This window comes from Raphanus sativus, chromosome 8 (genome assembly GCF_000801105.2).
Source record: "Raphanus sativus cultivar WK10039 chromosome 8, ASM80110v3, whole genome shotgun sequence".
In the NCBI taxonomy this organism is placed as follows: Eukaryota; Viridiplantae; Streptophyta; class Magnoliopsida; order Brassicales; family Brassicaceae; genus Raphanus; species Raphanus sativus.
Window position 1 is genome coordinate 1,213,217 of NC_079518.1, and position 21,028 is coordinate 1,234,244.

Below are 21,028 nucleotides of genomic sequence, written 5' to 3' on the forward strand. Positions count from 1 at the left end.
GTTGATGAGGGTTGACCAAGTTTCTTCTTAGAACTTTTTTTTTAACACTAAAAAATTATATTCATATTAACCAAATACATTGGAATACAGAAACAAACACTTTAACATAATACAAGATTAACCATAAGATCAAACCCAAAGCCGACGAGTTCACACGAACCCTCGGAGTCCTTAGCCAGCGGATGATATTCAATCCCTGGAACCAAAGACATGACAATTTTGAAACTAAAAACCAAAGTAAAAGCTAGCTATTAGCGAAGACCAAGACGAAAGATCCTAAGCGGCATGAATCCTAATCTCCATCAATTAATAGTTTGTAGTTTAAAACACGAACGTTTATGTAACCCGTTTTAAAATGCCATTATACAAATGTGAACTCAATAACATGCTTATCAGTTGACCCTCCAAAAAATAATACCAACATGCTATTTATCATATACCTTACACGGCATGTGTTCGCTTAACACGCTAATGTTTTGTTTAATAGGTTATAGATCACATCTTTCTCAACAAATGATTTGTAATTTTGAAAGAATTAGTATATGTATAACATGCTGCATAATTTATTTTTAGGAAACGTTTAAATTATACTAAACATAGTATAATATAATTAAAATATACTACAAACGCAAAAAGACAAACTAAATTGGGCAAAGCTTCAAGCTTAATTATTGGAGTACTAAGATTAATTGCAATCTCGAATACATATATGATTTCTTTATTTTTTTTGGACAAAAGTAGTGTGCTGGTTCGTCTAAGAAAAAAAAACATCTCAATGGTTAACATCTAACAGACACATGCCACATACAGCAAAAAACTTCTACAAAACTTCTGATAGATCAAGTTCATTGTGGGCTTCTCTCGCATTATCTGTAGTACGACGCCATAACATAGAGCATCAAAGCTGATGAGGCCGTCACTATAAGTTCCTGCAACCCGGTAGTCAACGTTAGCGCTGTTGATGCAGTTCTTGTTACAATATCAAAAAGCCTAGTTTACAGTAACCCACTGATGGAACTATTTAAAGACCAGCAGGCCCTTCTCTATGTTAAGTGTTGGTTCAGAGATTATTGCAAAATTCATTTTAGTGGTTCTCATTTCATGCCTAAGTAAAAGCACAGATTCTGTAATACCTATAGGTGTGACAAGTCATTTATATTACGGCAAAATCATCTACAACCTAATCAAACTAGTGGTTTTTAACTGACGCTTATGCCAACACTTGACCTAATGATCCTAAACCAAAAGGGAAGGGTTCTGAGTGAAGAGAGATGTAGGTTAGGCAAGAACACTAACCTGGTTATTGTAAAGAGTAATGGGTATGGAGCTGCCCATGTACTCAATGAAATTTAAGATCCCAGTATAGACCTGAAAAGCATATGATTCACAAAGGTGGACAATAATCAAGTAAAAGAACTGAGATAATCTAACAATCAGGATAAAACCAGTACATACCAAAGATGCCACAAGTATAGAGCCAAAAACTAACGAAAGAGACCGAAGAAGCCTCTTTCCCATTCTCAATCCCCGTCCATTTTCTTCACCCTCCTCCTGCAACCAGTTTCAACATCAAATGCTAGTCAACACTGCCACCAGGTGCATTGACACTAAACATAAGGCACTTCAATCTTTTTCCAAAAAAACTCACGTTATATGTTGGAGATGAAGGTGCTTCAAAGGATTTTAATTTCTCAAAGATTCTGTACACAAATACAAAAGACGTGAACTGCAGCGGTTTTTGTATTCAACAGTACGTTTTATGACAATCCATGCGCTCTGCAAAAAAAAAACAGAGAGAGATTAATGTATGATTGTGAGATACTGATATTTGAGATGTCATATTATCATAGTTATGTGTGAGAAACGAGACATTTTTTTACAACATGAAACAAACAAAATCGACATTTCTAAAAAAAAAAGCAGAGTAACATTATTCTCTAACAGGGAAGTACTTACAAACACAGCTGATATTGCTAGGTTGATCAACATATCGTTTCTAGAAGACTTGGAATACCTGTAACAAGATTGGTCACCAAGTCATGATTAAAACATGCTTTTGAAGGATGATGAACGTATATAATTTTTGAGTGGACTCATAAAGAATCTCTTACCTAGGACCCCATGGTATAATGGGCTGTTTATCAGCATATCTAATGTCCTTGGAAACCTGAATTATGAGAAATTCACCCAGGATTAAGAAAGAAAGTCCATAGAGTACAAGAAGGATGAAAGGATACATACCTTAAAGGAACCGAAAGTCACACCCATTTACCTATTTATTAACTGGGAATACATGAGCTTCTCATATGCTTTCTCAAGCTATCAAAAAGAGAGAAAAAAACAGAGACTTGTTAAAAAAAAAAAAGCATCACAGAGAGGACTCCAAAGAAAGAGAGGGGCAGTGGCTTCATCACCACTCATATGAGCATCTTTAAGTTTTCTCCCATAAGTTTGCTTGATCTTGTCAAACCCCTCTACAGGACTAACACCAATTAGAACCTGAGAGAAGGTAATATTAAGGAAAGAAGATCATATCATATATTTTTGCTATTCTTGTGTATCAATCATCCTTGATTACCTCCTATAATATCTCTTGTACAATGTATAAATATGTACTAGATTTTGACCCGCGCTTTTGAAGCGCGGAATATTTTAAGATGAAAAATTTCACTAATAATTTAACAAATATTTTGGTTATTTTTAAAGAGTGTGTATTTAAAATATTTTTGCATTTAAATCAGTATTTTTAAATTCAACCCGATTGTGATTATACCGGTTAATCCGGAGATCTGACAATTCAATTTATGTTTTTAAAATATTCATATTAAAAAATCACTAAAACCCGAGACTAACCGATTGAACTGATGGATGACCGATATGTAATCTAATTGGATTTAAATTGTAATAGTTTCATAATTTGTAATCTTATAATCGAAATTTTAAAGTTCACTATTTTGCAATTTATGAAATTATGACGTTTCTACAAAAATTTAAAGAGAAAATGATAGATATAAAATAACTAAGATTAATTATTGTATTATTTGGAAACATTGATAATAGTATAAAAAATATATTGTTTGGAAACATTGATAGTAATATAAAGAAATAAGTATATTGTTTGGAAACATGGATAGTAGTATATAGAAAGGAACATTAGTGATTTAATGTATGTTTAACTATAAAATATAAAAGTGTATTTAATTTAAAAACTTACAAAATAAATGTTAGGTCCAACAGAATGTTTCTGTTTTAATAAGATAGATATACAGTGATCAATAGAAAGTATCCTTTACATCTTATATGGTAACACTTTGGGAAGCGCAGTTCTATCTTGTAAAAGCTCTAGTCGATACTCTCGCCACGGCAGTTAGATGAGCCCATATGATGCTTGTCTAGACCCACCAAGCCACATATCATGATCATGGAGATTCACAGATGGTTCAGTATTAACATTTATTACCCGGTACGTATAGCGAAATTAATGTAATGCTTCCACTTAGCTAAAGTAGTTTTTACCATCTCAATTCAAAGTTGCTGGTTTTATAAAAACTGAGGGGGACATGAATTGTTATCAACACAAAACAAGTGTGGCGAGTGTCATGAGCCACCGGGGATATTATTATTATGACAAAGATTTCTCGAAATCAACACATCTTAAAGATGACCCAGTAGTAACACTACCAGGTTAGATAAATTATGTAATGTAATGCATACGCTAAGCTGAGTTGAAAACAGTAGTTATATTATTACCACATTACCATATCATCATGCCAAAGATTTCTCAAAACCACACATATAACATAAAAACAAGGTTTTCGAGTAGGGGTGGGCATTTCGGTTTAGTTTCGGGTTCGGTTTGGGTTCGGTTTGGTTTGGGTAATTTGGGTTTTATAAAACTCAAACCAATTAAAACCAAAATAGCTTTGGTTTGGGTTCGGTTTGGGTTTAATTAAGTTCGGTTCAGTTTGGTTTGGTTTAGATTTAGTTTGGTTTACATTATTATGGTCTAGTTTGGTTCGGTGTAGTTCTGGTTGGTTATAAAATATGAAGGCATCAGTTTTATACTTCTATTAAAAAATAATCAACTCATAAACGATAGAGTGAGAATATAAAAACTTATGCAACATGATTTTATATATAATAGTATTATTTGAATCGTATTTATAATTTTTTTTTAAAGATATGGAAGTTATGAAAAAATGAAAAATGAAATTTTAACTAAAATTTATAAAATGTTAATACACATATATATATATATATATATATATATATATATATCATATATATTTTTACTATATATATATTGGATTATCGGTTTGGTTCGGTTTGGTTCGGTTTAAACCCAAACCAAACCAAACCGTTCGGGTTGAGTAAAACATGAACCAATTGGGTTATATAAAGAGCACGGTTCGGTTTGATTCGGTTTAATTTTGGTTTGGTTGGTTCGGTTCGGTTCGGTTTGGGTTTTTTGCCCACCCCTATTTTCGAGTCCTGATAAAGATAGCAAAAGCAAGTTTTTTTTTAAGTTAAAACAACATCTTCTTTTTCTTCTTGCTCACTTTCTTTTTCTTCTTGCTCACATAGGTGGGGGATTTGGGTGATGTCTTTTGTCTTCTTGAGCAGAACATTAACATGTTTTCCAGATGATCTGTGCCAGGCCCAGAAAAACAATCCAAACATAACCATCTGATTAGCTACTTGATATACATATATATATATATATATATGAGAGATGGTGACATGATTGTATATACCTTGACTTATGCTTGGAGATTCTTTTTTTCTTCTTGGTCACCACAAGATTGGGACGTCTCTGTCATAACAATATATGAGAAGAATCATAATCAGCCAAAAATAACCAAAGCCCAAGAGATGACATATATTTATCAATTGCGATTCACCAAATGAACACTATATAGAAAGAAATCAGCCAAAATAACCAGAATCATAACAAAGCCAGCCAAAATAACCAAAGCCAAGAGATGACATAAATTTATCAATTGCGATTCACAAATTTATCAATTGCGATTCAACAAATGAATACTATATATATAAAGAAAGAAAGAAAGCAAAATAACCGTAAGGCTAGTAGATATAAAACGTCTGCTGGGTAACAGCCACGGAAATAACCTATCCGCCTCGGCGCTGTCCTTACGGGGAACTGGTCTCCGCATTATTGTGATGGTGTTGGAACCCAAGGCTACATATATATTTGCACGTAATTTGGGCCTAAAGCGAAGCCTTATAATCTTCAACCCCTTATCCGGCCCATACTATTATACCCAAACTACATTTTCTCTGATCCCCCGGCCCATAGAATAGTTACTACTTACTTACTACTGTGTCTTGTGTCCGTTTCGTGTAGAGAGATCAATAATTTAATTGGACGATTGCTTTTTTATTAACGTGATAATGGCTGGCTACTGGTAAAAAGTTATAAAATCTGGCGTTAAAAGGTAAGATTTTGTTTGATATAATTTACACCTGAAATTTCAGACTCAATTTCGTTTTTACTCTTTCAAATCAAATCACTTATAAAATTCTAGTAAATATTAATAACATACAAGAACCAATGACATTAGATTTTAAAATCATCTAATAAAGGATCTTTCAAATATAATATGACTAATTAATGAGAAATTGTCAAAAATACCACATTCATGATACCATTTTTCATATATACACTAATCAATTTTACCATTAAAATTTTAATAGGTAAAATACCATCATAACCCTAACTAATTAAACCTAAAGATATCTTCTTCCTCCTCTTTGACGAGTTCTCCGGTGCTGAGGAGTTCTCCGGCGAGATCGTGGTGAGTTTTACGGCGAGATCCGACGATGATGACGAACTTAAACGAACAAGACAATCTCTATGACAAACGCTAATGAAGTCACCGGGTAATCGATGGTGATCGTTATCACTCTCTTCGCCGGACTCCATCACTTTCTATTATCCAGGTAGGCGTACTCTCTTTACGGGTAATCGTTGCCCAGTCAGCAGCAAAAGGATTTCTCTATCTATGTATCTCTGTATATTATCTATAAACCTATAGATGTTTATGAACCCTAATCTTATCTACGTGTCAGAGTTCGTGGATTCTCCTTGATTCCTCTCCTCTTTCGATCCGATTCCAACGCAATTGGAGCTCACAACGTTTCACTATCTCACAAGGTTCTCTGGTGGGAACCGAACGGATGGGTGTGACGTTTACGATATCGAGGACTGGTAGAAAGTTCCGGCCGAAGGTTTCGACTGAATCTGCTTCTTCTCCGGACTCTCCAGAATAGCTGAATCCGAAATCAATCGTTCCGCCAGCTAAATCAAAAGGTAAATGTATGTAAATCTGATTCTGGTTTTGGAAGTTGAGATCATCGTGAAGAAAAAAAATCTGATTTTTTTTTGAGGAATTGTGTGTTTTTTTTTAATTTCAGGCCATTGTTGGTGATGCTGCTTCTGGGTTCTCGGAGTCGTCTTTGTTTCATGTGTCTCCAGGTTAAGCTTCTTGACAGAGTCGTATGCTTTTTGCTGCACTCGAGCTATGTTTAAATTTGGGTGCTTTATTTGCAGATCATGAAGTTTCCTTTGTATTGAGTCTCTATCCGAATGGGTACTCCATTGGAAAATCCTCTGAGGTATCTATATACTCAGTAATATTATATAGTATGAGTTTGTTATCTTGTAGTTTCTCGTATTTGATTTTCTTATTTTTTGAGAACCAGGCTGTGCAGCAGACATCGTTTAGAGATGCTCCAAAGGTCTTGCATCCGTATGATAGAGCAGCAGAGGGTCTACTTTCGGTAAATATTTGTTCTTTTTATATATATAATTGGTGAATGATTACAAAGTACTTAGAAACTGAGTTTTGAGTTTGTATAGAGACACACTAGATCTTCTAACTGATTTCTTTTATAAACATTTATAAAGGGTTTATAAATTTTATTAACTTCTTTATAAGCCATCTTACAAATAATTAATAAACATTTATAAATGATTTACAAACTTTATAAATGATTTATAAACTTTAAACTGTTTGTTTATAAACTTTACAAAAGATTTATAAACTCTTATTAACCCTTATTGATTATTTACATATTCATTGGCTTTGTTGATTTTGATAGAACATTAGTTTGTTATGTGATCCATTGAGGTCTCTTTTAGGCGAAATAGCATCTGTTGAATCTGTGCCTGACCTTTAGAAGCTTATGTATGTTGCTGTTAAAAACAACGTGCATTTTTTTATGAATTCTTTATTTGGATGCAATCAGAAAGATGTATTGCCATGACTTGGATATTCTGTTTATAATGCTAAAAGGTGGATGCTTTTCCAATGACCATGATGTTTGGGATGTGCTCTGTACTCCAGTAGTTTGTGAGTTTCTACAGGTTTCTCTGTGTTTTTTTCCGTAGTCTAATTCTGTTTCTGTTTGACGTGTGCAGCCGATGAAAACTTGCGTCTTTACGGACTTCCAAACGGGTCATGGGAGGTTGATCTCCCTGTCGACGAGGTCCCTCCTGAGCTTCCTGAACCAGCTCTTGGCATCAACTTCGCAAGGGATGGTATGGCAGAGGAAAACTGGGTTTCTCTGATTGCAGTTCACTCTGACTCTTGGCTCATCTCTGCTGCCTTTTACATTGGTGCACGTTTCTCTTTTGATAAAAACTAGAGGTATAACTTAACTACTATACAAAAGATCATTTTAGTTTTTTTTGTGTCTTTGGATAGAAATTAGAACAACACATTAACTTGAAATTTGATATCTGAAGTTATGGTTTAACGAAGCCATGAAATAAAGAGGCTTTATGGGCAGTGTTGTGTGATTTGTTCAAGGATGTTAAGAGTTTTACTCTTCAAGTAACTTTTACTTAAAAGAGAAACATATGATTTTTGTGATGCTTTTGTGGTTTGTATCTAAGTTTGCTTCTGATTCTTTTCATCTCAGGATTCATATTCAGGCATAAACTTATGGAGCAGTTGGGTATGAAGGTTTTGTTTATTTCCTGAGTTGTATCTACACTGGGAGGATAAAGCCATTTCCTTTGGAGGTTTCCACTTGTGTTGACTCTGTTTGTGCTCATGATTCTTGTTGACCTGCTATTGATTTCGTTGTTGAGTTGATGTATGCTTCATCCATTCTCCAAGTGTCTGAGCTTGTTTCATCTTTTCAGGTGTGTAAATGAAGCTTTCTCTTTGTCTTCTTGATTCAAAGATTGTTTAATTTTAACAGTTTATGTTGTGTGTTTGCAGCGGAGGCTTTGTAACTTTGTGGAGAAGTAAAAGCCATGAAAATGTTTGATCTGATCATCTGGTGTATCTTTATAAAGACATATAAATCTCTTGTAATTATTATTTATAAACTCTTATAAATGATATATTTGTTATACCAATTATGAACTTTTATAAAGCGATTTATAAAATAGTTATATAAAGCTCTTATAAACCCTTATAAGATGATATAAATCATTACAAATTTGATAAATGGTTTTATAAACCTTTATAAATAGTTATATAAATATTTAAATGGTTTTAGAAACCTTTATGTTTTTTATAAACCCTATATAAACTCTTCAAACCCCATTAAAACCTTATATAAACCCTTAAAAATCTTATATAAATTACTTATAAACTTATTTAAATTATTTTGCAAACTCTTATAAATTATTTTACAAACTCTTGTAAATTGTTTTTATAAGTATTTTTAAATTATTATAAACTCTTATAAATGATTTAAGAGACTTTCTTGAAATCCAGATTTATATTTTATAAAGGTGTAAAAAAAATTGGAACAAATTGAACTTTTAGTAAATAACTGTATGATTAATGTTGCAGAGAGAAATTCAAACACAATACTGAATTGAACAACATTTAGAACATATTCCTATAAATTATTTTTTATAAATATTTTATAAACTCTTATAAATTATTTACATACCTTTATAAATCCTAAAAGAAAAATTTATTAACTCTTATAACTTGTTTTTTTGTCAACAACTCTTATAACTTGTTTAATAAGCCTTTCTAAAGGGTTATAGACTCTTATAAATGATTTAAGTGATTCATAAACCAATAAACCTTATAAATTGTATACATGCCTCTTATATATAATTTATAAATTTACATAGCGTTTTTATAAACACTTATAAATGATTTATAGACTTTATTAATTGTTTTATAAACATTTATAAATGGATTAGAGACTCTTACAAATAATTTATAAGCTCCACACTTTGATACACAAGATTAAATTCATAAAAATAAAGAACACGTGCAGGCTGCAGGCTTTATAAAGAAATAATGATACGTGACAGATTCTAAGGCATATGCAGAGAGGAAGTAAGGTTCCACCGCTTCAGAAATTTTACATACCTTTATAAATTGCTTTATAATCCTTTATAATGGTGTATAAACTTTATAAATTCTTTTTATAAATCCTTATAAATTATTTACATAATCTTATAAACCCTTATATATTATTATACAAACCATTTTAAATTGTTTTATAAGGCTTTCTAAATGGTTATAGGCTCTTTTAATTGATTTATAAACCTATGCAACTCTTATAATACCCCTTATCAATTGAATATAAGCTTTCATAAAGTTTTTTATAAACCCTTATTTATAGTATCCATACCCCTTATAAATTATTTATAAACTTTTATAATTTTCTTATAAACATTTATAAATGGTTTATAGATTTTATAACCATTTTTATATGTCTTTATTAATGGTTTATATACTCTTACAAATAATTTTACATACCCATATAAATTGTTTTATATTGGTGTATAAACTTTATAAATTATGTTTATAAACCCTTATAAATTATTTACATACTCTTATAAACCCTTATAAGTTATTATACAAACCATTATAAATTGTTTTATAAGGCTTTCTAAATGGTTATAGGCTCTTTTAGTTGATTTATAAATTGAATATAAGCTTTCATAAGTATACCTTCCTGAGATTGGTTGTGTTACTGTCAGTTATTCCATCGACACTGAAGTCGAGCTTGGTAACACTTCTTCTGGAAGGTATACTGAGAATTTAAACTCAACATGGCTGAGAACTAAGAGGAACCGGAAGCTGTTGAAGTCTTGGCGATTCAAGTTCAAATTCAAGTCATTAGGGTACAATCTCTTGGCTATGGAAATCTCTGAGAGTGTTATAAGATATGTACGCAGCCAGTCTGATGTGGCGCACTCAGGCCCTTCATGGTTACAAGCCACATACAACTCGAAGCCTCTGGTTCCTCGTAACCCGCTTGGCTCACAAAGAGGATCAGGAGCCCCAGTACTTTATGAATATTTACTTCTAAAGTTTTGTAAAGATTTATAAACTCTTATAAACGATTTATAAACTCTTGAAAAAGATTTATTAACTCTTATAAATTGTGTTATGAAAATATTAAACTCTTGTAATTTTTTATAAACCTTTCTATACAGATTCATAAACTTTTTTAAATATATTTATAAAATCTTATAAATGATTTATAAGTTCTTATAAATGGTTTTATAAACCCTTATAAGAGGTCTTATAAACCCTTATAAGAGGTTTCTAACATGCAAGATAATATAGATCAGCTAGAGTCCAAGTTTAAATTCCATCCCATATATCAAAGTCAAGGTCTCTCAATAGAGTGTTGTAGTTAAACAAATTAAATGAATATTAATATAGAAACACAAAATCCTATTTTAATGTAACAAACACTTCCACGAGCTCCCTCCTCCTCCTCCGGGAGGACTCTTCTTGAATCTACTACCTTTCACTGCATTTGGAGTCAACAGATTGTGGTCTGGTGGAGAGTAGAGCTTAGAGTATCTCCCCCTTCTCGAGTCACCACCACAACCACGGAACGCAGGGCGTGATGGAGTGTTTATGTAAAAGGATGATCATTGACATAACATGTTCATGGAAATGCAACAAATGGGGATAGGTAGTAAACAGAACTACTCCATGTACAAAAACGAAAACTGCTTTCTTGGAGCAGAAAAAGAAGAAAACTTTGGTCGGATCAAGAGCTAATGACGCCACTGATGAGCCAATATCAAATGATTAACATCCACCACAACAATAGGTGTTACTACTTCAGAAATGGTAGACACATATAAAAACTTACATAACGGTTGAACTTCTCAACAGCAGTCTCAGCTTCTTCCACGGTACTCATTGTCACAAATCCGAACCCACGACTCTGGTCCGTCTCCCTATTGTAGATAACCTTCAACCACAAGAATCCAAAGAACACTTTAGGACAGATACAAATTCAATCCACACAATCCTGATCACTTCGATAGTAATCTCAAGCAATAGATAGATTCAAACACTTAAAAGCCATGAACTTTACTTTATCTCTCAACCAATTAAACAATGTACAATGTACACAAACGCATCAATCAAACAAGCATCACAAGAAGGAAGCAGCAAAGTCATACTCACCTCAGCGATTTCAACAGTACCGGCTTGCTGAAAGAGCGTAGCCAAGGCTTGACTGTCAGCGTCGTAAGCCAAGTTCCCGACGAAGAGCTTCGCTTCCTCCGGTGGCTCCTGAAAGTCACCTCCTTCGCTCACCAAATTTCTTCTGGTCAATGTCACCACTGAGAAGCTTCATTTAGCCACCACCACAGTCAAGCTTTTGATCGTGCTTGACTGAGAACTGGAAGACTAAGGTTTTGTCACTAGAGTCGTCGATTTCATCGCCGGAGTCGTCGATTTTGTCGCCGTGTGAGAGAGATGCCGGAACTCGACGGGGAGGAGGGGAAGATGAATTGCGTCGAGAGAAAGAGAAACAGTTGGGAAAGGCTAAGATAGGGGGTACCATTGTAATTTGCTCATTAATAAAAAGTGTATTTGTAAAAATGTCTCTACGGTGGTGGTGAAATTGAAAAGTGGTACTAAACAAAGTGTAGTTGTGAAATTTCCCCCTAATTAATACCACTATGTTTTACTATAAAAATTTAAATTAATCAATAAATAACGTTTACATCTCTTTCACAAATTATTCATATTTTAATACCTAATTCAACTGTATCTAAAGATCTTCACATACATCAAATCTAAAGATCTTCGTTCACATACAATAAAAACTTGTAATTAATTACAATTTGTGGGTTTATCTGGACCTGTCCAAATATCATCGCAAAAATAGAGAGATGTTGCTGCCTCTAATCTTTTCCAGTTTCTTAACTAACGTTGGCTCAAAAATATGTAGAATACAAGTCTGAATATTGTAAAGTATGAAAAAACTCGAACGAATAGTGTAGCTATGTTAAAGTAGAATTTGATCCAAATGATTACCTTAACTCTCTCCAATAGCTCCCAGCTATCTTCATGCGTTAACAATTTCGGCTCATCAACTTACCTCTCGGATCAACCTAGGGATGTTTAGTCAAAAAAAAAGAAAAAAAAACATAAGGATGTTTAGTAGAAAAAATACATAAGGATGTTAAATGTGTTGTCCACGTCTAAACAAGCTTGTCAAAATACACATTTTGTTTCATTTAGATGTTTAGCTAAATCTAGTTAATATGGTATGGGTACAAAAAAAAGATGTTTAGCTAAATGAGAAGCCGTTTTCTTATTTTTTTTATTTGCTGAGCCTTAACCTTGTTTCCAGATAATATATACAGAAAAAAAAAACTGGATCTCTTTTTTTTTTTTTTTTTTTTGATCTCTTCTCTTCTTCTGAATCAGAAAGTGTTAAAAATTCTTATAAACGTATTTTTATTCAAATTTAAAAAGTGTTCTTTTTAATTTTTAACTATATTATATAAGATTATAGAAAGAGAGTTAAGGTTACTATTTTATATAGGAACAATACTTGGGTTCACCCCTGAGGTGAACTTATGAATTCACCTATTTCTTTATTTCAATTATATTGCCATAAATATTAATGTCACATAAATAAATAAATTATAAATTACAAAAGAAGTAAGCTTTAAATCATAAACTCTAAATTCGAACCCTAAACCCAAATCTTAGATTTTTAATTTTAAACCATACCCTAAACCCAAACCTATACCCTAAACCAGAACCTATACCCTAAATCTTAAATCTAAATTTAAATCTTAAACCCTAAACTCAAACCATAAACCCTAAACCCAAACTCTAAACTCTAAACCCAAACTCTAAACGCTAAATCCTAAACCTTAAACCCAAAATGTAAATTATAAACCCAAATTTTTCAAATACCTTTGGGTTAATGATCATCAAATGTATTTTCAAATACATTTTACTGTATAGAGTTCGGGTTTATGGTTTACAATTTGGGTTTAAGGTTTAGGGTTAGGATTTAGAGTTTGGGTTTAGGGTTTAGAGTTTGAGTTTAGGGTTTATGGTTTGGGTTTAGGGTCTATGATTTAAATTTAGATTTAGGATTTAGGGTATATAGTTTGGGTTTAGGGTATAGGTTTGAATTTAGGGTTTAGGATTTGGTTTAAAATTTAAAATCTAAAATTTGGATTTAGGATTTGAATTTAGAGTTTATGATTTAAAATTTACTTTTTTGTAATTTATAATTTATTTATAATGTGACATTAATGTTTATGGCAATTTAATTGAAATAAGGAAATATGTGAATTTATAAGTTCACCCCAGGGGTGAATCTAAGTATTATATAGGATACGTAAAGAGTCTTTTCTAGTTATTGCATGATAATATAAAGCTCTCTTGATTACATGGTAAGAAATCCAAATTACATATTAATTTATATGAAGTTTATAATAAAGAGTACAGTAACCACTGAATATTGTAAACGTCAAAGAAACCAAATTAAAAGCTACTATGTACGATGTTTTTTTCAGTTCTTTTATTTATATTCAGAGTTTTAACAGATAAAAGTTGAACAACATATGAGTTTACATAATCTAAAGATTCGAAATCATGTTGCATGCTCTCTGAAACTTTGGTATGTCGCACTCTGATGCATCATAGATGATTACAAATGCAATATATGTATGTTGATTTTAATAAAACAAACGAAGGACTAAAACCAATTAATCTTACACGCATTGGCGTTTTGTCCACCCAAGGAAGTAGCAGGACAGAGCCACCTTATCTATGACAAATCGTATATTTATATTTGCAACAGAAAAATTAATTCAGTTCTACGCAAAAAAATAATAATAATAATTCAGTTTCCCATTTTGGCTATATAAAAACTAATTCATTGCAAAATAATTTATATAATACACGTAAGTATAGTTAGAAGTAGGGATGATCATCATAAAGCTTTCTCAAGCTATCAAAAGGAAAGCAAAACAAAAACAGAGACTTGTTAAAAAAAACAAAGCATCACAGAGAGGACTCCATCCAAAGAAAGAGAGAGAGAAGTAACCCTACTAGAGCAGCAGTGGCTTCATCACCACTCCTCTGAGCATCTTTAAGTTTCCTTCCATAAGTTTGCTTGATCTTGTCAAATCTCTCTATAGTATTTACCCCAAGAACCTGACAAAGGTATACACATTAATAAAATAAAACAATGACAAGTCCTTTTCTAAAGGCTCTAGAGATCAATCACCTCATATGGGTTAAAGTCACCATCAGACAGTGGATTTCCAGCCGCAGAAGACAAAGCAGCACGTATCACAACCCTGCTCTGCAACACCCTTCGAGGAACAAGCCTGAAAGAAGGAAAAAAAAAACTTAAAACATCTTCACTACAATAATGAATGGTCTGTCTAAACAGAGTTGAGCATAACAACTGAGTGAGATTGGAAGTTACAAACTTTGAGAAGTATCCAGCTTAGGAAGCTCATTAACAACTGAGTGAAATTGTAAGTTACAAACTTTGACAAGTATCCAGCTTAGGAAGCTCATTAACAACTGAGTGAAATTGTAAGTTACAAACTTAAAAGAAGCTAATTAACAAACAAAGCCGCCCCAATTGACAATTTGTAGATGACATCACTAAGCTCAATGCAATCTTAAGTAAAAGGAAGAGACTTTATAGTTCCTGATGGTAGATAAAGGTGAGAAGTAGCAAACGATGTTCCTCACCTGACAAAAGAAGGAGACTTTGGAGTTGGAAGAGTAAGATGGGAGCTCCTGTTACCAGTTTGGGGATGAGGGTAACGAAACGCGTTGGAAACTGCGAGAGACATGGAGGGCGGGCACAGGAGCAGATAATGGCTAGAGCCGTGGACGGAGCCAGTAGGTCAGGTCACAGAAGCAAATAATAATTGAAACTAGATTAGGACCCGCCCTCATGGACGGAAATTGATTTGTCAAATTTCAATTAATAATATATGGTATATATAATATGTGTATATAATATTATATATATTTTGTATAACATTTATATATATATATATACATATTAGACATATATATAATATTTTATTAAATATATAGAGAATTTAATAGTGTTATAATTTGTGTTGTACTTGTTATTAGTTTGTATTTAATCTTCTTTCATTTTTAGTATAATAATTTACCTTGTCACACTTTTTACCTTTTAACTTATACACATAGTTATGCCCTTTTTCAAAAAGAAAAACTTATACACATAGTCTCGTAAAATGTAATATATAAAAAACATATTTTAAAAATTTACTGACCATATGCCACCATTATTTGGTTGTTTGAACAAAAAAAAAATCATGTTCTTGCAGAACTGTGTATATTGTGATATGATGTAGGTGAAAAGTAAATATATGGAAGTAAAGTTAGTGATACGAACATGAGCCTATGTTGGTCTATGCCACAATTATTTGATTTTTGGAAGATCAATGAGCATAAGCATACACGGTCTTTGTATACTTACGTTGTAAATGAGTCGGATATTTTTTTTCTTATGTCTGGAATGATATGGAACTCGTTGATTTAAAAGTAGTTCAGTTTTATATGATCTAATTATATTAAGAGATTAACCAAAAATATTATAAAAGTGTTACTGGTTAGGTTTAACTAATCTATGTTGGTTAAGATTTGGTTTAATTTAAGTTGGTAGGTTGCATTGTATAGGAGGCATGATATATTCTAGCAACAACTATGAAAGGACTTTTTCTTGGATTCACCCCCTAGGGTGAACCTAAAGGTTCACCAACCAATAAGAATTAGTTATTTTAGATTGAGTATCTTTTGAAAAAGGAAACAAAATAACTGTTAAGTTATATTATGTTTTAAAATAAAAAAGTAAAAATAAATAAAAGTAATAGTAATTGTATAAATGTATTTAAAAAAACTATATATAAATCTTAAGGTTTAGAATTTATCTAAAGGTTTAAGATTTAGAATTAAAAAATTCAGTGTTTTTATGATTTAGAGTTCGTTATTTATGAATTAGAATTTATGATTTATCCAAGGGTTTAGGGGTTACCCAAGGGTTTAGGGGTTAGGATTAGGGTTTAGGGTATAGTTTTTTGCTGGCGGATTTAAAATTATTTTTCAAAAATTCGTTTTTGTTAATTACTATTTTTATTTATTTTACATTTATTTTAAAAACATAATGCAATTTGATAATTATTTTGTTTCCTTTTTTAAAAGATACTCAATCTAACATAACAAATTCTTATTGGTTGGTGAATCTAAAGGTTCACCCTAGGGAGTGAACCCAAGAATAACTCCTATGAAAGAATTCAAAATTTAAATGAGAACTTCTAATAGTAGATAATCCCTAAATTAATAGATTAGAAGCTGGCTGGTTCAACCTACTACAATATATTATAACTGCGGCAGCAATTATCATATCACGTGGCCAAATGGATAAGTAGCTCGCCTCCTGAACGGGAGAACTTGTGTTTGAAGCCCACCGTCAACGGAACTTTTAACTTAATTGGTTTTCGAGGTTTGCTATTTGTTTTTGTTTTTGGTTTGGAGAGAGTGTGGTTGTGTGTAGTATTTGAATGCGTTTGAGAATGTTGTGTTTGTTTGCTTTCCTGTCAGGAAGTGGGTTTTGATATCCAGCGTGTTGTTTATTATTTGTTTTTGATTTGTAGAGAGTGTGGTTAGGGGGAATCCCACAAGATCAATGATATTTGGTTTTTGCAAGTTTACTATACGTGTGTTTTGTTGTGTCTAGTATTTGAATATTTGAATGCGTTTGACGGTTTGGGAATGTTTGTGTTTGTTTGCTTTCATTATTAAGAAGTGGATTTTGATTCCTCTACGCCACATCTAAACAGGCGTCTCATAACAAAATTCATCTGTACGATTTCAAGATTTTCATGATTTTTGTTTCTACAAGTTCATTTAGTAAGAGCGATCTAAATACATGTATGTTCGAAAAAAAAGAGTGAATGATGCCACAACATAACACACCAATACACCATCATCATGTGTTTACTAACTAAAGCAAGGGAAGGAATAATCCATAAGTATCAAAATCATAAAATACACAAGCACTAAACATGGAGGATTTAGTTGGGACCTAATTAGAGCACAACATAGGAAATAATCATTATTCAGAATTCTTAGAATAAAAATATAATTAAAATAAAAACAATGGTTGTGAATTAAACTGAAGACCAATACTAAAATATCAAGAGAATAAAAAACATAAAATAGAATAATCATAGGAACAAAATTATAGTTATACAAAATCAACAAGTTGGAACAACTTTTTTAGTCCTTTTATTTTTATATTGAAAAAATGTATGTTGAAAAGTGTAAAACCATATCTAATCTATAGAATAACAAAAAAAAAAGACAGTTACAAACTTACAATTATGAAAAAAGAGTAAAAGCTGAAAATACATAAATGGTAAAAGCACAAAAATCATGTAAAATTGGACAACTTGAGATCAAAACCAATAATTACACAAGTCAAATACAAGAACATTCATAGAGAGAAACAAAGAAAAAAAATCATAATTACTCTCCGACCCAAAAGCAAATATCCTATGGGCCATTAACGTTAACGGAACACTACAATATCCAATATCCTATGGGACACTGTATTATAGCATCAAATGGAATATACCTTTTTAAGTTTTAAGAATATTTTACGTCTATAAAGATAGAGACATCTCACTCACATGGTCCTCTTCTACTAAACACAACACAACATAACAACAACAGAACTCAAAAACATACTATGACTTGCAGCCAAACACTCGGAAACAACAACAACGACGGCAACAACAAGTACCAGATCTGCGAAGAGATCGGTCGCGGACGCTTCGGAACCGTCACGCGCGTCTACGCTCCATCCACCGGCGATTTCTTCGCATGCAAAACCATCGAGAAGAGCTCCCTCACCGACGCGCTCGACCGAGCGTGCATCGACACCGAGCCGAAGCTTATGGCTCTCTTGTCATACCACCCGAACATCGTCCAAATCCACGACCTCGTCGACACTGATTCGACTCTCTCCATCTACATGGAGCTCGTGGACCCCTCCGTCTCCGTCTACGACCGCCTCGTCTCCTCGGGAACCTTCTCCGAGTCCCAAACGGCGTCGTTCGCTAAACAGATTCTCCTAGGGCTCTCGCATTGCCACCGGTACGGCGTCGTTCACAGGGACATCAAGCCGGAGAACATCCTCGTGGACGTTAGGAACGATACTGTGAAAATATGTGATTTCGGGTCGGGGGTTTGGTTGGGTGAGGGAGAGACCACGGAAGGCGTGGTGGGGACGCCGTACTACGTGGCGCCGGAGGTTCTGATGGGGTGCTCGTACGGAGAGAAGGTCGATCTATGGAGCGCGGGTGTTGTTCTGTACACGATGCTCGCCGGAGCTCCGCCGTTTTACGGGGAGACGGCGGAGGAGATTTTCGAGGCGGTGCTCAGGGGGAACCTGAGGTTTCCGCCGAGTGTGTTCAGGGGAGTTTCGTCGATGGCTAAAGACTTCTTGAGGAAGATGATGTGTAAGGATGCTTCTCGGAGACTCTCTGCTGAACAAGCTCTCAGTAAGTTTTAGTTCTTACAAAACTACTCATTAGATCTGTCTGAAAAGTCAAATTTGTTAAAAATAAATAGTTTTTTAATTTTTAAAATGAATATTTGCAGGGCACCCCTGGATTCAACGAGCAGGAGAAGCAGAGGAAAGATTCATCTAGAAAGATTCGGATATATAAGTGAAGAGTGGAGAATAAAGTAAAGTAGGGTATTAGTAAGTAATAGTAGTGCTTATCGTTTTTCTTGGTCTTGGTTTAGGTCTAACAGTAAGTCACATGTGTGTGTGGGAGTGTGTCAGGCATGTAAATGGGTGGGGGTTTGCTTTTCATAAAAAAAGGAGCTAAATAAATAAAAGAGGTTGCTGCCAAGTTCCCAAGCTGGCTGGCTTCTTCTGAGTGATGTTTGGCAATGAGTTTTTTTTTTTGTTCTTTCGTTTTGTGAAATGTTGGCTTTTGCTGTTTAAGTTCTTAGGTGTAGTGTATAGAGGATAACTATCTTTTTCTGCCTTTTACTGTTTTATTTTCTGCCTTTGTGGTGTGTAAAAGGATGAGAGAAAGCAGAGTTGTACTCTTCTTTTCCTTGCTTTATCAATAAAATAAGCTATGTATATGCCTTTGTTTTTCTTATTTTATCCAGTCTTTGTTTGTCCAAAAATAAAAATGATCAAGTCTTTGTTTAATTTTATTTTAGACAAATTTGGAGATGGGTTTACATTAACACCTAACGAAAACATTTTTGATTTAGTACTTATGTTTGTTTTCTTATTGACATGGCAAATTTTCTCTAGATTTTGTAACTTTAGAGCCCCGAACTTTCTTTAGTAAGACTAAACCGATTAGTATGTGCCCACTTTTCGTTATTTTAAAAAGCACAAATAGATCAACCTTTTCACTCTCTCACGTCTTTGATTGACGTACCTAAGGTGTACACCCTGTACGGTAACCAAATAACTAGTGTCATATGACTCATATCTAGAACTATTTTTTCCTAACGTTTACACGTTAGATTATAAAGATACGTCCAAGTGTTCCCATCATCTCTTTACCTTATTCTCTGTCCGGCTAAATATATATATATATATATATTGGAATCTTGAAAATTCAAAAACCCACAAGGTAAACATGATCTTTGATTTTTGCGAGCATATTGCTAAGCATATTCTATCAGCAAAATTAACTAAAATGAAGATCCAATCTCCGTAAGATATTCCAACGTAAGCATATGCCTTGGATCAAACCCATCTTTATTCCTTTCTTCAAGGGGACTCTAAGTTTAGACATAACTAATGAATTTTCCGGGTGAGTGGAAAATACTACAGTCTGATTCTTCTTCTTCTTATATTCATGAAATAAATGTGAACGTACCAAATTCCACATTCGATAAGACAAACAAAGGATGAAGAAAATTATTTGAATAACTAATCGTATCGGGGCACTGCATATTGCGTGATACCAGGCAATGCCTGCCCTATGACATGATCCCTATTATATACTAGCATGCAGTATCGATTTTTAAACAATTGATAAATCAATTACTCCGTTTAAGATAAGAGACTAACCAGACAAGATGTCTTTAATTAAATAAAGCTCACTTCCAGAAATTGTGGCATAGTAATTGTACACCGTATGTCACGTAACTGCGTGTCATTTTTTAATTGGAGCTACATATAATGGAGTCTAGCAAAGAATCCACTAAACCGAATTATTATTTATTTAGATTTATTAACTTATTTATTTTGGTTGAAGCGTTCACTATAAGCAAAATCTTTCATTAAGAGAACTCTTTTTGAATTGCGTTAGTAATGAAATAAAGCATAAATAAATAAATAAAGCTAACCATCGAAACTTTTTCTTTTTAAACACAAAATAAATCAATGAAAAAAAAACGCTGGAAAGAAACAAAACTTGATAGAAACTAACGAGGGGAGAAGACAACACAACACTCTGGTCCTACCCATGTGGTACGGTTAGCCTAGTGGATATATATCTCATCGATGACCCTTGAGGCGTTATTATGGGTATTGAATAGCCCCACAATTTGTGGCAAGTGGCAACTCGTAATTTGATACATCTATATATACAGTATAACCTCTTTAAATTAATAATCGATAGATTAATATCTCTTTAAATTAATATAATTTCATAGTCTTAATTTGAGTTTTTGATTCATTAGTATTTCGATAAATTAATAAT

At 33.1% G+C, this 21,028-nt stretch overlaps 4 protein-coding genes and 2 long non-coding RNA genes across 8 annotated transcripts; 2 read left to right on the top strand and 4 right to left on the bottom strand.

Moving 5' to 3' along the window:
• Positions 1–695: 695 nt before the first annotated feature.
• On the bottom strand, positions 696–3,812 carry LOC108821406 (uncharacterized). 2 transcript variants are annotated; one of them, XR_008937547.1, is made up of 8 exons: positions 2,415–3,812; positions 2,242–2,319; positions 2,112–2,167; positions 1,957–2,014; positions 1,649–1,776; positions 1,456–1,551; positions 1,297–1,368; positions 696–929 (listed from the first exon to the last, which is right to left on the bottom strand). It is a non-coding gene; the product is annotated as an uncharacterized LOC108821406 (long non-coding RNA). The 2 variants fall into 2 exon arrangements; XR_008937546.1 differs by having other exon boundaries at positions 2,242–3,812.
• Positions 3,813–4,571: 759 nt separating this feature from the next.
• LOC130498642 (uncharacterized) lies at positions 4,572–5,196 on the bottom strand. The gene is made up of 3 exons (XR_008937545.1): positions 5,079–5,196; positions 4,755–4,813; positions 4,572–4,648 (listed from the first exon to the last, which is right to left on the bottom strand). It is a non-coding gene; the product is annotated as an uncharacterized LOC130498642 (long non-coding RNA).
• A 2,040-nt stretch (positions 5,197–7,236) lies between these two features.
• On the top strand, positions 7,237–7,668 carry LOC108859657 (PHD finger protein ALFIN-LIKE 7-like). The gene is made up of 2 exons (XM_018633571.2): positions 7,237–7,373; positions 7,442–7,668. Exons 1-2 carry the CDS (start codon positions 7,274–7,276, stop codon positions 7,666–7,668), a joined length of 327 nt encoding a protein of 108 aa, XP_018489073.1. The 5' UTR covers positions 7,237–7,273.
• A 3,352-nt stretch (positions 7,669–11,020) lies between these two features.
• LOC108819656 (RNA-binding protein CP31B, chloroplastic-like) lies at positions 11,021–11,820 on the bottom strand. The gene is made up of 4 exons (XM_018592710.1): positions 11,657–11,820; positions 11,439–11,604; positions 11,119–11,220; positions 11,021–11,032 (listed from the first exon to the last, which is right to left on the bottom strand). The coding sequence occupies exons 1-4, from the start codon at positions 11,818–11,820 to the stop codon at positions 11,021–11,023; spliced, it is 444 nt and encodes a 147-aa protein (XP_018448212.1).
• A 293-nt stretch (positions 11,821–12,113) lies between these two features.
• On the bottom strand, positions 12,114–15,177 carry LOC108821405 (protein CHLOROPLAST J-LIKE DOMAIN 1, chloroplastic-like). 2 transcript variants are annotated; one of them, XM_018594446.2, is made up of 4 exons: positions 14,997–15,177; positions 14,518–14,620; positions 14,340–14,444; positions 12,114–12,373 (listed from the first exon to the last, which is right to left on the bottom strand). In XM_018594446.2, exons 1-4 carry the CDS (start codon positions 15,098–15,100, stop codon positions 12,335–12,337), a joined length of 351 nt encoding a protein of 116 aa, XP_018449948.1. In that variant the 5' UTR covers positions 15,101–15,177; the 3' UTR covers positions 12,114–12,334. The 2 variants fall into 2 exon arrangements, with proteins under 2 accessions (XP_018449948.1, XP_018449947.1); XM_018594445.2 differs by lacking the exon at positions 12,114–12,373 and having other exon boundaries at positions 14,130–14,444; positions 14,997–15,174.
• Positions 15,178–17,962: 2,785 nt separating this feature from the next.
• Positions 17,963–19,443, top strand: LOC108819109 (phosphoenolpyruvate carboxylase kinase 1-like). The gene is made up of 2 exons (XM_018592100.2): positions 17,963–18,847; positions 18,948–19,443. The coding sequence occupies exons 1-2, from the start codon at positions 18,034–18,036 to the stop codon at positions 18,995–18,997; spliced, it is 864 nt and encodes a 287-aa protein (XP_018447602.1). The 5' UTR covers positions 17,963–18,033; the 3' UTR covers positions 18,998–19,443.
• Positions 19,444–21,028: the final 1,585 nt, after the last annotated feature.

Coding starts and splice junctions, on each gene's coding strand:
- LOC108819109 (XM_018592100.2), top strand. CDS start 18,034: ATGACTTGCAGCCAAACACTCGGAAACAACAACAACGACGGCAACAAC. Junction 18,848..18,947: donor CTCTGCTGAACAAGCTCTCA/GTAAGTTTTAGT, acceptor GAATATTTGCAG/GGCACCCCTGGATTCAACGA.
- LOC108859657 (XM_018633571.2), top strand. CDS start 7,274: ATGTATTGCCATGACTTGGATATTCTGTTTATAATGCTAAAAGGTGGA. Junction 7,374..7,441: donor GCTCTGTACTCCAGTAGTTT/GTGAGTTTCTAC, acceptor TGACGTGTGCAG/CCGATGAAAACTTGCGTCTT.
- LOC108819656 (XM_018592710.1), bottom strand. CDS start 11,820: ATGGTACCCCCTATCTTAGCCTTTCCCAACTGTTTCTCTTTCTCTCGA. Junction 11,605..11,656: donor GACAAAACCTTAGTCTTCCA/GTTCTCAGTCAA, acceptor GGCTAAATGAAG/CTTCTCAGTGGTGACATTGA. Junction 11,221..11,438: donor GTACTGTTGAAATCGCTGAG/GTGAGTATGACT, acceptor TTGTGGTTGAAG/GTTATCTACAATAGGGAGAC.
- LOC108821405 (XM_018594445.2), bottom strand. CDS start 15,100: ATGTCTCTCGCAGTTTCCAACGCGTTTCGTTACCCTCATCCCCAAACT. Junction 14,621..14,996: donor AAGTCTCCTTCTTTTGTCAG/GTGAGGAACATC, acceptor TCCTTCTTTCAG/GCTTGTTCCTCGAAGGGTGT. Junction 14,445..14,517: donor GTGACTTTAACCCATATGAG/GTGATTGATCTC, acceptor TACCTTTGTCAG/GTTCTTGGGGTAAATACTAT.